The sequence below is a fragment of the Dermacentor albipictus genome, chromosome 1 (genome assembly GCF_038994185.2).
Source record: "Dermacentor albipictus isolate Rhodes 1998 colony chromosome 1, USDA_Dalb.pri_finalv2, whole genome shotgun sequence".
Taxonomy (NCBI): Eukaryota; Metazoa; Arthropoda; class Arachnida; order Ixodida; family Ixodidae; genus Dermacentor; species Dermacentor albipictus.
Genome location: NC_091821.1, coordinates 29,215,658 through 29,231,347, shown reverse-complemented (window position 1 = coordinate 29,231,347; position 15,690 = coordinate 29,215,658). Strand labels below are relative to the sequence as shown.

Below are 15,690 nucleotides of genomic sequence, written 5' to 3'. Positions count from 1 at the left end.
GCCACCGATGCCGGAACAGCACGGCGGCAACAAGGACGACGACAACGGACACGGCGCGAGCGCGCCTAGAGTGTCCGCGCAATAAAAAAATCAATGTCGACAAGTTCTGCAAAAAGTAGCAATTCAGCTGTACGTAAGCATGTCGACGCGTTATAAAAGAAATGTATAACGTACAATGCCTGACACGGTGATCTTTTGGCCTGTTCTTCAGGAACTGTTTTTTTCGGGGAGCTTGCAACTGACTTTATACTAGCCGCTGTAACTTATTTTGGCTAACGCATCTGTAGGTGCTTCACGGCTCACAACCTACAGATTGAGGGAGTCCTGGCAATGGCGGCAACTAACTACTGAAACTTCGTCCGGATCATTTTGGCCACAAATTGCTACGACGTAATTTCTCTTTCAGGGCTACACAGGCGTGCCAAGCCTACTTAGAAATCCAGCGGTTATGCACAACGAAAATAACAAGATGTGGAAGGAGAACAAGAAGAATAACAACAACACCACCAAAGAAATGTGGAGCATTGTCCCTCTTTGTTCTGGGCCCTCCCGAAAACACTAAATGTCTTACGCGTGCGAATGTTCAAGGTCGGACAGTGTAAACAAAATTTAGACTGTCGAAGGTCAAAAACTTAAGTACCGGTCAGGCAGGAAAAAAGAACTTGATGGTTATGTTGCAAAGAGGTTTTCTACATCTGTTCTAAAGGACGTCCCATGTTGAAGCTTTAAGCTGTCTTAAAGTCATTTGCGAATCTCGGTATACATACGGAGCTAAAATACGGCGCGCTATTTGCGTTGTGTATTTATTAGAAGGGACCAACAAGCGCACGTGACAGAGTTACAATCTTTAACCGTGGGAGGCACGCGCGTCACTGTATCAAAAAGGTCACCACGGTCGTATGCTCAAGGCCACCCCGTTAGATCTTGAAATGCCCGTAGCTACAAGTTTCGTTGTACTGGTTGCGGGCGAGCCTCTAATGCTAAACGCCACGCCAGCTCTTGGGACACGCAGCCCAGTGCATGCTACGACGACGAAGAATACAGAAGGTGTTCCAGAAAACACTGTCTTGGCGCCTACCTACGCAATGCGGCGCCTTGTCGGACCACCGACCCGAAGGGCTGCAGACGACCTCCTCCGAGCCGACCAGGTTGTAGCCTTCCATGCAGGCAAACTTGGCCTTACTGTGCATCTGGTTGCCATGGTCACTGGTCACGCGGTTCTCGTCTCCGTAACCTTCAATGGGCGGGCACGTTACATCTGTGCAGAGGCGCAAAGGGAGACACAAAAAAAAGAAACACTAGCAGGCTGAGAGCACGCTTACGTACATGGACGTCGATGTTACTTCCGCCGAAACAATGACGCTTTACATTGAGATAACGTCATAGTTATAGTCGTCATAGCCGGATTAGATGATATACGTCTTCATCATCATTGTGTATGCTGGTGGACGCACTTTTAATTAGTAATAGGAAGTGTGAGGTGTCAGATGTTACAAGACGCAAACAATACACGGATCAGACTAATGAGCTTTATATTCCTGGTACTTTATCGCTGTTGATATTTTCTACAAAGATTTTGTGCAACCTGTCTGTGGACAACGTACGGTGAAGACTTGAAGCAGGGAAATCTTGAAGTTCTTTTAGCTTCTGGCATAAAATTAATTTTAGCTTCTGGCACACACACACACACACACACACACACACACACACACACGCACACGCACACGCACGCACGCACACACACACACACACACACACACACACACACACACACACACACACACACACACACACACACACACACACACACACACACACACACAAAGAAGCTATGACTCCTGCAAAAACCGAATTAATGCAGCTGTATTTTGGCCCAGTGGACGCCATCTACAAATGCTATATTCTTTAAGGCAAAATAGCTAAGCAAATTTTGTTATTCGGAGCCCAAATTCGCAAAGCTCCGCTTGCATAAGAACTCTTTGCCATTGGTCAGCCGCCTTCGTTAATTTTCTCTCAGCTATCGCGATCGACAGACGTGTTTTTGAGAACGACACTAGCGCACAATTTACTTCGTGAATAGGGGCTCTACTTTTTAATTACGAATTTCGCGCATTACAGACTTGAAGACGATCGCCACTATAGATAGACAAATCCCACGTTTCCGGAGTCGATGTTCCCCAATGCGCTTCACTACGCAGTAGTGAGTGTAAAGCCATTCCCTTCCACTTGATCGGCATGCGCACGAACAGGCGTGATAATGAACTTTCCTTTAGCCTGTGTGGTGATAATCGAGTGACAAGTCCAGCAAGTTGCGGTACAGCTTCGACATCAAGATAAAAGATGGCACAAGCTCTTAGCGCTGTGAGTTCCCATGGGAGGAGGCAGATGTCCACTGAGAGCCCATATTTTTTGGGGAAAAATGATCGCGCAACAAAAGAATGAAAAAGAGATAAGTTCCCTGCCTTTCTAATAGAAATTCATTGGCTCCACGCAGGTCACCTCTGAAAGCTCAGGTCTTTCGTTATTTATTCGGCGTTGCCTCTTGAACGCCTCCGTTCGTACTGCCACATGCGGGGCAGCGGACACTTGTGTTGAATTGGACAATCGTGTTCATATTGGATACAGGGTTTATATAACGTGGGTTAATCTCAGCGTCTCCTTTAAATTTGTTACTTAACCATACTGGATAAAACACAGCTCCATTAAAGTTCGTTAGAAAGCCATTTTTAAATAATAATTTCATAGTCTTGGGAAGTGCGTATTTTATTGAATTGATAGTGACACTTTGCGGTTTTGGCGCCTAATATTCAACTTCATCACTGAGCTTAGAAATTCTTTGCGAAGTGGACTTAAAAAATGAAAATTCTGGCAGTCTACCAGCATTATAAGCTCAGGCGACAAATAAGTTCAACGTTTGCTAAATAAAAACGAGACCAAACAGACACCATCTGAGTTAGATCTTCAATGCACATGAAACTAATTCTATAATGACAATTACCTCTAGACCAACTAAGTGCGCTTACTCATAATGTCCTATACGGCTGCAATTTTTCAGACAAAGCAGCCAATAAATAAGCATTAAGGACTTCTCGCCGTCGACATCTGTTATATCCCTGCAGACAGACCGGTCATAAAAATGCGGCTGTGATGCACCCCCGAGAGGCAACTATATACAGCGAAATCACTGATTGACGCATTCAACATGGCCGGCCTGCTCGTGTGTCTATCGGGCACGAAACCTCGGCACTGTTGCGCGAACCTTTGCGAGACTCGGGCGCCCCGCTGCCTCTTTTATTCAAGGCGGAATAATCAATTCGCTGTTTACGGAAAAGAAGGCAGAGGCTGCAGACGCGAAAGAGAGAGAGCGCGCGAAGGAGAATCCGCCTTACCTCTGACTCGGACGTGAATCTCGTTGGTCTGTCCCCGAGGCGTCGTGCAAGTGTACGTCCCGGAGTCGTGCTCTTTCGCCTTGTAAATGAGCAGCTCGTAGCGCCACTGTTTCTCGTCGGCCGACAGGATCCAGCCCTTGGCGTAGTCTCTAAATGAGCCCAATAAATGTTCCCCATCACGGCCTGTTTGACGTTCGGACGTGAAAGCAAGCGAACGGGTATGCATAGGAAGCAAGGGAAAGAAGCGGAAACCGCGTCGCTGTTCTGCGAACCCGGGGGGCGCAGGGTGAATTTTCAATGAGCCAGCAGCGGCGGCGCAAACATTACGCACGAAGCGGCGCGGAAAGAGAGCAGGGAGAGCCCCCGACCTTTTACACATGCGCACTGGAATTCGGTGGTTCCTCGCGCGGCTGTGATTCGGAGCAGGCGGTCTGAGCGAGCGTGCCCTTAAAATTCTACTCCGTAGTGATAGGATTGGGGAAGAAGAGGAAAAGAAGAAGTAAAAGAAAAGCAGAAGACGTCGCTCCAAGACAAGCAACAGGGAGTGATGCGCCTCCGGTGAAAGAAAGTCGAGTACCTTGCGGTCGAGCCTTGAACAGAATTTGCCGCAAAGCGGGAAGCATGCTTATACAAGTTCTTTTTTCTTTTATTCAGTTGTTTTTTTTCTTTTTGTCCGCAGACGAAGGCGTTTTCTCTTTTACTTTTGCTAACTAAGAACGTGCTCTTCTTAAATAGACGCGATTATGTTGCGTGTGGAAAGGCTGTAGGGAAACAACACTTGGTAAGCGGCTTCTCGTACTAACGAAAAAAAGGGCCTAACACGTGTGGCTTCTTACGAATACCGACCTAGTAGTGCTGAGTCTCAACTACGAACCAAACCATAAACTAAAATTTTCCCGAACGTGCTTATAATGCCATGGTGTATCTTAACTGTATGCTTTGATTGCTTAATAAATTTGTGACTAATATTGCTCTTGTTTTACCACAGGGTACATACACATAGGTCAAATCATCAGAAGGTTCCCAGTCATTCACATAAAGCTATGATGGTAAGTGAAGCTTATAGGATAGAAAGCCGAGTCTGATAATACCGCGGTTTCCTTAATCGTATTCTTTACCTACTTAATAATTTGGCAACTATTATTGCTCTTGTTTTGCTACATGGTACAGGCAGGTGAAATCATTGAAAGACCTTGTGACAAATTGTGACTGTACACTGTGTGACGTAGGATGGGACGGGGACACTGGGCAACACTAGGAACGCCTTCGCAGATTGCGTTCTGTAGTATGTATGAGTGTGTGGGTTCTTTTTCGTTTTTTTCCTTCTTTTTCTCTCTCTCTCTCACATATCGCATCCCTTTACCCCTCCCCCGGCACAGGGTAGCCAACCGGAGATAATCTCAGGTTAACCTCCCTGTCTTTCCTTTGCCTTTCTCTCTCGCTCTCTCTCTCCGCGGTCATTCACAGAAGTTCTGACGTTGAGCGAAAATCACAGGGAAAAAAATCTGAGTCAGGCTAAAAACAGTCCATAGCACAAGTTTTCAAGGCAGCTCAAGGTACCTCAGGGTTTCGCTGTTCGAGGAGCGAAAGGCGGATGGCTCGGCATATGACGAGAGAGGCTTTGGCGTTAAGCTCCGCGGTCTGCTCCAAAGCAAAAACTGTGCAAGTTAGAAAGACGGTCCTGTGAGGTCTTCTGTGCTACCATATAGAAACAAAAAGACAGCAATTGGACAGTACGGAGACCGCCATGTAACGAGAGTAGGAAACAGTTCTGTCGCTTCTCCCCCCCCCCCCCTCCCCCCATTGGAATATGATGAATTGGGTGTAACATAAACAGCTCCTCTTTGCCTTCCAATCTATCTAAACAGAGCCGCAACAAGTCGTGGCTTTCTCCGGAAAACATTTCCGGCTACGCCGGTGCATAGATGTTGCCCACTTTAGCGATGAGCGGATAGTCTACACTGCAGCCAGCCAGACGGCACGCGTTTTGGGTGTTCAAAAGAGCAGCACTGTCACCTAATGATCGTTGAAGGAGCATTGTCAGAAAATGAACCACTGGCACATGTTGTGGAGAGCAATTTAAACCGTTGAAATCTGAAGACACATACACTCACTTCTCGAAACGGCACTGAACACCGCCGATGTGCCGCGATTCTCATCATCGTTTCGTAACGGTAACTATAGGAGTCATGATAACTAAGCTATAAATGAATTTTTAAACAGAAGATAATTTAACCATTTTCGAATCCTGGTCTCTGGAAACTGGCGCTCCGATCGACTGTGACATATCAAGGCATCGGCAAAGTGAGAGCGCTGGGGAAAGCAGTGCGGCCCGCCAGAGAAGATGTTCCGGTGGGCGCTATATAGGTGAACGTTGCGCAGCTTGCGCCTACGGTGGGGAGAGAGACACAGGTCATGCGTGCGTGAGTACGTAAACACGCGTACGCGTGCGCATGTGTGGGTGGGGGGAGAAGGAGGGAGGGTCCTGTCCTTCTGTCTTTGTGAACTGTTCTTTCGTAAAGCCTTTTTCGTTCTTTTGTATGGAAAGCAGAAAGCTACTGAGCTATGCTCCTGCTTGTCCTTATCCTAATGGTTTAAAGGAACAAACTGTCGGTTCTCCATACTATGGCTCTCGTGCACCGCAATCTTTCTTTTACATGTGTGTAGAGAGAATGACAATGAAAGCATCGTCCACCAGCTCACCATTACAACACAAGTGAGAGCTTTCTTATATTTCTTTTTGAGGGAGGCGGTGTGGGAAGGTAGACGGTCATTTGAACGGCGGTCGTTAATGCTAGAAATTACGTTGTAGGGAAATACTGTATGGGCAGAAAGTAAAGTTAAAGATTAGTGTTTTAAATATTGTGACAAAGTCGCATTGCTTCTAATGAGGTCTTCAACAAAAGAAGCGCAATGTAGTAGCCTGAGATGACTCTGATTTCTACTCCAACCTGATGGCAGTGCAAGCACATTAACCGATCGAGCTGTCTTGTTGCGTCCTGCCTCATGCACAAACGGTTATCTTTAATTAAGCGCCACTGCCCAAAAAATGCCCCCACATCCTCTCTCCCACCTTTTCCTATACGCTTCAAAAGGACAAAAATCATCTGCATATCATAGCACGTCAATCTGCCTTTTTGTTTTTACTTTTTTTTCTCTTAAGATCGCCACCTTACACGTTAATGCAGTGATGCTTATTCGTGTCACGCGTTCAACGAAAGTGCGCAAATCGCAATCTGATGGAAACAGGTACACGGAATCAAAATCAAGAGCCACAAGAACGCCTGAGCCCGTCAGGCGAGGCGTCTTCGCTCTGTATAAAGGCAAAGTGAAAATTCCCTGGCAAGCGAGCGCAATCACGAAAGCGGCTTTCATAGCAGTTTCAGGAGTTGCTGCTGCTCTGACTGAAACAAAGACTGTAGAGAAATATGTTTTGAATTCTAATGAAGTAGATAAACGTGTGAGAACATTCAACGGGGATTCTTTAACGCGGCACAGCCACCTAAAGGCTTACGAACTGTTTGTAGAGGCCTTTAGAGAAATTTACCTTTGCTCAGAAAAGAAAATAAAGCTTAAAAGAAGAAATAAAGATAGCCCGTGGATTGATAACGAAATAATGGAGCTTTGCAGCGTTAAAAGCAAGCTCCTTAGAAAATGCCAAGATAAACCCGGGGACGCTCTTGCAAGAGAAGAATTTAGGCAGATGAGAAACAAAGTAAGCGCTAAAATAAGACTAGCTAAGAAGCGCTACCACTCAGGCAAGTTTGCAGCTTGCAGTCGTAACACCGGTAAAACATGGAACTTGGTTAACACTCTAATAGGGAAACCTGCAAAAAAGAGTATTGATAATACTCTTGCGGACGCCTTTCTCGAGTCACCTGCTGTTCAGATAGCGAATGATTTTAACAAACACTTTATCGAATCAGTAAACAACATTACAAATGGGTGCATACCGGCAAATATCCGAAACAATGTCACGTTCTCTAACATTCATTCTGCTTTTCTGCCTACTGTTGATGAAGCAGAATTGTGGGATATTATACGATCCATGAGTTTAACAAAATCTCCAGGTTTTGATAAAATTAGGATAAGAGATATAGCTGCGAACTTCGATGTGCTCAAATCAACACTACTTAACATCCTAAATGAAACATTAAAAACCGGTCAGATACATGAAAACATGAAAGTTAGCATTGTGAGACCTCTTTATAAGAAAGGATCTCGAAAACATTACAAGAATTACCGACCAATTTCAATTCTTTCGTCTTTGGCAAGCATATTGGAAAAAGTAGTCTATATTAATATGGCCTCATTCTGTGAAAAGTTTAGCCTTATTAACCCAGCGCAGTTTGGCTTTCGCTCGGGACATAGTACTGTGGGTCTTTTGGAAGATTTTAATGACTATATCTGTAACGAAATCGATAAAAATAATGTTGTTTTGACTCTTTTCGTTGATTTACAACGAGCATTTGACACATTAGATCATGAACAGTTACTATCAAAACTAAGCAGGTGTGGTTTCAGAGGCCTGTATTACTCATTTTTTAAAAAATTATTTAACAGGCAGACAACAGTGTGTCCGTGTGGCGGAGTCCTACAGTTCTTTGTTGCGTGTTAAATCAGGGGTACCGCAAAGGTCCGTATTGGGACCACTTTTGTTTAACATTTACATGAATGATCTTGCTTGCTTACCACTAAAATCCAAAATTTATTTATACGCTGATGACACGGCTTTGGTTGTATCAAACAAATTTTCAAACGAAGGCGCTAGAGTGTTGCAGTATGATGTCTTTAAACTACTTGGTTCGTTCATTAATAACAAAATGTTCATTAATAAATCGAAGACTAATACGATATGTTTTGACAGCCCATATAAAGCAGTCGCGGATATTTCCCCTGTTTATCTCCACACCAGTGACTGCCTTGCATGCTCATGTCCTCCGGTAGCTCTGTCTGGTAAATAGCACAAAATATCTGGGACTACACTTCGACGACACATTGTCAAGGAATGTCCACATTGAAGAGCTCGCCAGGCGCTTACGTGCTGTGTGCGCTCATTTGTATGCCCTAAAATCTTTCTGTGATGTATATATTCGTAAAATGGTTTACAAGGCACTTGGGGAATCGATCATAAAGTAAGGAATAACAATTTATGGCTTTGCTTCTTCCAGTAGACTTAAGATAATTAACCGCATCCTAAAAAAATTTGCCTATAGCCTCTCGTATGGCACACTTGGTCACTGGGAAGATCTCTTGCTGAGCATGTACCCGTTAGGCATGTTGTTTGTCGAGCAACGAGTTTTGTTCCACGCCATGTGTAAAAGTTATTTTTCTACTAAATTCAAAAACTTGAACGTGAAATCTCGCAGCTTACGTCAGACAGAAAAATATGTGGTACCTCGTGTGTACACAAACTACGGCAAGAGAACTCGTGCTTTCTACATGCCGGCTAATTTCAATAAATTGCATGAGAATGATATCGCGGGAACATTTAAACAAATAAAATCACATTTAAGGTCATGGGTGATAAGTAATGCCCACATTCTTTGAAGTTTTCTTCGGGATTTGAAGCATGCGAACCTGATTGCGAACTCATCTCTAATGTCAATGTGTATTTTTTTTCCTGTTGATGCAATAATATCTTTTGTTCAAATAATATCTTTTGTTCACTTTTGCAATATCATTTTTTTCCTATATTCTTTTTATTAATTTATTTGTACACATATCAGTACTACCAGCTGACTGCCCAGCCTCGCACACAAGCAATGTTGCTTATGCGGGCTGGATCTGTAACCATGGCATGACTGGATGTAATAAAGATTATTATTATTATTATTATTGTTATTATTATTATTATTATTACTATTATTATTATTGTTGTTGTTGTTCTTGTTGTTATAATAATAATAATAATAATAATAATAATAATAATTATTATTATTATTATTATTATTATTATTATTATTATTATTATTATTATTATTATTATTATTATTATTATTATTATTATTATTATTATTATTATTATTATTATTATTATTATTATTATTATTATTATTATTATTTGGGAAATGTGGCGGTAAAGTGGCGCACCTCTGAGAAGTCCAGGCCCACTGCGGATTGCCGCTGAAGCGCTGGTACAGGCAGTAGAGGTACACGTTCGTCTCCGGATACACGACCAGCTCGCCCTCCTCGGACACGCCGTGGTCGCCTTTCTCCACCGAATACAGGATGGTGGGCGGCACCTGCACTGCAGGGGACACAGGCAGCCAGACACCCGGCTCTCATGGGGCCGCGAATAGACGCACCCCCATGCTCAACCCCACACGGCAATCGGACCACCGTGGCGTCGCCTTCTTTCGTCTCCGCTAAATAGTGCTAACGTGGGCTGGTTGGCACGTGTTGTATCTAAATAGAGCAACAGCGCATGTAAGGGATGAACGAAAGGACACGGACGACGCACTTGGAGCTTCCGTTCGTCCTGTCCCACGCACTCTTACCCCATTTAGCTGTATTTTGGCTCCCAACGGTCCGCGACATCAGCTTGGATTTGCTCGTCAAGAAGGCGGACTCGGCACGGCAGTCCACTGCGGGGATTAGGGATGCTAACAAGCGCCGCGCACGACAGAGCGCCGTGCCTGGCTATCAAGCACTCCCTCGTTAATACATGATCATTAGAACTTTCGTGGGAAGCTCGCCGACAGAACCTATATATAGAAGGATTCCTTCAACTTGGGAAAAGTGGCAGCCAAATTAATCATGAACAATCAAAAAGAGAGATAAACGGGATGGGAAAGGCAGGGAGGTTAACAGGATGAGATTATGGCTTGGTACCCTCCACTGGGGGAAGGGTAAGGGGAAATGAAAGACGCAAAAAATAGGAGGCGGTGAGAAAAAGCAAGCTGTCGGAAAAAGAAAGGTAGGGAAGTCGTGAACTTCCGTGAGAATTAGCCTCTCCAATAGGCCACTCGAACGTGAAAATTTCAAGAGTGCCTCCACTGTCTTGTGGTGTGACGACCGTATAGGTCGGCGTTCCAGGACTGTCTGCTCCAGAAACGGCAGGTGGTCTTGATAAAAAAGTCAAGAATATGACAAAGGTCTACGTATGTAATGTCAGCTGTGTACGCTTGATTGCACGTCTGATAGCGTTATTGTCTCGATGCCAAAGACAACTCTGGTGGGAGCGAAGCTCCTGCGCGAGGTTGTATTCCTTCAGATATCAAGCAAATTTTTGGTTGCTCCATTTTGAACGCGTGAGTGTCAGCTTATATGCACTGAAGAAAAATTCATTGTTTATGTGACAGAGTAAAACAAAACAAAACGAAATAAGAAACTTCAAAATGGCATAAGATGATCTTGTTCTCGGTCTTTCATGGTTTCAGAAAAGAAAAGTCTTAGGCATTTGGACTGAAATTTGCGACGATCGGAAAGAGTCTAGTGTCTTTGCTTGTGTCTTCTTAGAGAAAAACGCCTGTCAGTGCAAACTGCTGCATACGGACAGGCAATACGTATAAATGCAAATTTGCATAAGGACACGCTCATTTGCAAGAAGATATTAATTTTGTTGTCTGGAAGTGTTGCTTGCAACTGCCAAGGAAATGGTAGCAGACTAACTTTTATTGCCATAGTCAAAGTGAACACAGCATTCGTCCGAAGCAATACCCGATTTCTCCACAAATAATAAATTGTCCGTGGAGACACGATACTCCCCAACTTTTCCAATTTCCTCCAAATGAATCACTCATACTCCCTACCTGATTGCGATTTAAAAGTACAGCACTGCATCTGAAGTGGAGTTTTACCCGAGTTCCTGTATAATTACTTTGATTTCGCTGGTAAAATCCGTTTTGACATGATCAACAACGAGAGTCACGAGGGTTCAGCCAAAGTTCTCACGCTGCCTTCGTTGAAAGGTGCTGAGAGGATACTCTTTTATCTATTTGGTTTCGACGCATTGATTGTAGAGCACAGCGGCAGCATAATGCACCACGATATTATATCGAGATCATCAAATGAACTCTGGCATGTACTACAGGCGGATAGGAGGGAAGGACCGGTATGACCGGTTACCGTCTACGATTAACGTTGACGGTATACAGCGGGTGGGGTTGCTGCTCTAAAGCCAGCTGTGTTCGGAAATTGAAGAACTAATTTTTACTTAGTTTCCGAGCACCTCAGACCATTTTCTTTAAAATCTGAAACGTTTTTGAACACAAGTGGTTAATCAAAATAGACCGGTTCCCCATACATGCTTTACAAGCACCAGTAAGCTGCACTACAGTATGCCTTTTTACTTTTTTATTCTTTTCTTGTCTCTTGCACATAAAAGAGTTCTTCGACGCGGCCCATTTCGCAATTTGTTTATGTACTTACTTCCTCCAGACCATCGGTATACCCATGCACCGAAGTTTCTTAAAAGCTCTGCTCCCGCTCCTTGCATATGTAACTCAGCATACGTATTTCTCAATAAATGTAGGCAGCATTTGAATTTTGGAACTAAAATTACACCTTTGGCAAGATTATGTCTGGGTCTCCCGTGTAGTCCAGCTTTTGTTCAGGAGATGTGACTGCTGTCAACTATCCAGTACGACCACGAGGCGCCTATGTTCCCAATATTTATAAGAATAATAAAGAAAGCTTTATAAGAAAATTATTCTTATTTCTAACAGATGCCTCGTTTACAGAATCATACAGTGCTTCAAAACATGAGATTTTAGGCCTATTGTCATGCACCTGGGCCCAAATACACAAAATTTATCGTGCGTGAGTGCTTTCCATCATGGGCCATCGCCACCGAGATGGTCTCGTTATTGCGCCGATTGATATCGAGTGGCGAGTGCCCGGACGGTATCCAATGAAGAAACATGTTATCTTGTAAGTGAAGTTTCGTTAATACGAGCCACGGTAATTTTCTTCTTCGTACAGTTCGTCGGAAATATATTGCTTTGAATTATTGGATGACTAAAATTGGCCTGTACTTTAAGATCGCTACCATGCTTCTTTGCTTCCCTTTTAATTCCATATAGTAAGACTTCTTGCTCATAGCGTTCTGTTTGATGCCTACAGGTTGAATGTTGGCAGCCCAAAGGTACCAATTTCGTAATCAAAGGGCCGACAACGACCTGCCAACTGCTTATAAGTTATCCGAGATAGCGCATTCACTACAGACATTTGCGAAAGTATAGTGGCGTCAAATAAGGCTTCGATTATACTTAACCTTTAAAGAGAATGATAACTGACCAATTGAAATGTGCCACCAGATCTTGCGCTGGAAATGAAAATAATTTTGCTTTATATTGATAGAAACGAACAAGATGTCAGAGGTTTAATGAGTAATATAATTCTGAATCTGCCCGCAAAGTCGCGTAAAAGTACTGGTGGCGGAACTATGTCGGGACACTTTGGCATTAACGTATAGGATGGTCCCATTGTGATGCAGGTTCTTTATATGTGAAATTATTCAATGAGCCAAAGCCTCAGAGCATGCAAAAGAGGATGAAGCCATTTTTATGCGAGAAACACAGCCACCACGTGTGCATGCCTAATTTAGTTGTCATTAAATGACAATAACTTTATTTAAGAAAGCGTCCGTTATATGTTATACACGCTTGGGAACGTTTCAATTTTTATTGCAATGTAAATAAAGTTTATGCTTACCAATTAACAACGCTGTCGTCGCTGGGACGACGAAAACGTGTTGGCGTGGTGGTGTGCATAAGTGATTCTGTAGGTGACACTAAGTGACACATAAGTGACACTGTTTTGTGGTCTCTCCGGGAAATACAAAACGCCGTCAACTCGTTGAGCCACAAAGCGGTGTCGGCAGTCTACACTGCTGGAAAGTCAGTACTTAACTGACAAGAATTGGCGTAGAAATTACTGCAGCGCGAAATACACTTCGACAGGAAACAGTTAAGTCACGTAGTGTATATTATCGTAGGCGAACTTCAACAGCTCTCAAAACATGAGCCACGATAGGACCACGTTGATAAATGAAAGCTTAATATTCTATGGCTGGGACTGCATTCTTATCTGCTTCTGTCTCTCTCTCTGTCGATCTTTGATACCTGCGTACAATTGCTGCCACGCTCACTTATCATATTTTCCAGCATGGGAATACATAAATATACAATCGCGACTACAGATAAAAATTATGTGAAAGTGTTTTATGGGAATTTTGAGCGTTATTCTTTATTGAGCCATGTGAGCAGTAAACATTTTCTTGCTCTAGAAAAAAAAGCAATAGCTGTCAAAAATTAGTTACTTTTTCTAATGTCGTGACGAAACAAAATGAACAACAATGATGAAAACAAGAATGTTTTCAGCTATAGTTGCGTAGTCTCTCAATTTAGGCAATTAAAATATAATGGCCAATTTCGCTAAGATTATCTGCAATGTTTTCTTTCAGGGGACAAAAGCCCTCAATAACTTAGAAGGCAGTGAACAGCTTGTAAGATACGTCTTGCTAGAAAGCTACGGCCCCTATTCAAGTAGCAAGACATCTGACCATCATATGCGACAAGGATGACAAGTTGAGCGAAATAATAAAGCTGCATGAAATCTCTAGTCCTGTACACGTTCATCTAGCTTGGCGCTGCTTCGTTATCATCAGAGGTACAATTCACAAAGCTTCTTCTTCGGGAGAACTCTTTGCCATTGGCTGATCACCATCGCTAATATTACGTCCAGTATCAGGAGTGGCTGGAATTTTCTCTTACAAATATTTCTAGCCTAAAAGCTCTTTGTGAATACGGGCCCACGTATATAGCCATCATAATTTGACAAACACTTAATTACATTTGCCGCATTGTCGGCCACATGTTAATAAGAAATAGACCAGACATGTTCAACTCTAAACTTCCCCGCCATCCAGTGTCGGCTAGCGTAGCGGGTGACCTCATTCGGTTTTTAATTTTTTTTTTCTCGGCAGTGGGCAGTTTCTGCACGTGCTCCTACCAGGAGATATGCAGAGGCGCAAACGCGTGCGACAGGAATTAGGCTCGCGGGGCGCTCACCGGAGAAGTTGCTCTGCTGCGAGGTCTCCAGGCAGCTGGGCATAGCGGCCGACCACTGGCCGTTGAGGCAACGCACGGTCGCGTTGCCCACGAACTTGTAGCGGCCCAGCTGTGTGCAGCGGAAGCTGAGGACGCTCTCGTGCGCCATTTGGGTGAGTCCGGTGACGGTGAGGGGCCGCCCCTCGTGGTGCACCACCAGGTGAGGCTTCATGGGCCTCAGGGGGCACGGCTTCAGCACTGAGTGGAACCGGCCGCCGTCTGCGGGAGAACATCGGCTCATGTCCACAGCACCCGGGACGCGTCGCATCAAAACTGCGCGCGAGCTGTGCGCACTCAGTAATGCGTTGGCACCGTTTACCGCCGGGGCTGCTGATTCGAGATGTTGGTGTCACGAATGTGCGCCGCGAGACGGAAGAGCGCCAACCGCCAGTTACGACTCTCACAGTGTGGTGACTCGTCGACGTCTTCATCCCTCACCAGGAAAGAACAATCAAACAGTCACCACGTGATGCTCGCGAAACGTTTGCCTAACTTATCGGTCCGCGTTCACAGGTGCTAATCACGGAGGTCGGAAGCGGTGCAGAGTAAGGAAGCAAAATTAGCGACTGCTCGCCTCTCGAAGGACGCATATTAAGAAGCAAGCTGCCTCAAACAAGTAGACTCCGACAGACGGAACGAACGCACTGGCGGGCACCGCTATCACGCACGAGATGTATGTTGTCTATGTCAAAAGCGTCTACCTAAGCTTAATCATGTTCAGGCAGGCCATTTGGCACGTGGCAGAGGCAGCACCCGGGTCGGTCGGCAGAGCCCTTGCGCAGGTCTAAGGGTGGTCCAAAGAACCAGCGACGTTTGCTAAACTTCTAAGTTTCTTTGGTCAAAAGCCAAATGCGAACCTCGTGTTCGCAACTAAGAGCAGCAATTTCTAATATTTGAAAAACGAACTATTTTCATTAAAAGTATAAGGGCGTATGCGCTTGGCGTTCATTAGCGTTTTAAGATTTCTCTTACGCGACAAGCAAAAAACTTCTGTACCTCATCGACAAAACAGCATGCCCCCTTGTGACTCACGGCATATTAGATATTTTAATGGAGCGATGGAGCGGGGCTGAGTTGGTTAAGTTGCGTTCTTTGTCTGTCAGTGTGCTCCTTATGTATGTAACACAGGTATCTGAATGTAGAAAATGACGCAAGCAAACTCGTATGGTGCGTCGCGCCCTCAGTTTCCGTATTACGTCAATCGCGCACTTGATACAAGTCGCTAGAGGGTCAAATAAAAATGTTAG

The 15,690-nt window shown here is 44.3% G+C and overlaps 1 protein-coding gene across 2 annotated transcripts in view; it reads right to left on the bottom strand.

Annotated features, from left to right (window-relative positions):
- Nucleotides 1-15,690, bottom strand: part of LOC135906033 (locomotion-related protein Hikaru genki-like) — a 280,151-nt gene that overhangs the window by 214,178 nt on the left and 50,283 nt on the right. For both annotated transcript variants that reach the window (XR_010565600.2, XM_065437180.2), the window contains exons 3-6: nt 14,405-14,662; nt 9,483-9,639; nt 3,390-3,538; nt 1,079-1,258 (exon numbers count right to left, since the gene is read on the bottom strand). Coding sequence is in view for 1 of the 2 variants with exons in the window: in XM_065437180.2 (XP_065293252.1) it covers nt 1,079-1,258; nt 3,390-3,538; nt 9,483-9,639; nt 14,405-14,662 (744 nt within the window). In the remaining variant the exon portion in view is untranslated. The remainder of the gene's footprint in view (nt 1-1,078; nt 1,259-3,389; nt 3,539-9,482; nt 9,640-14,404; nt 14,663-15,690) is intronic.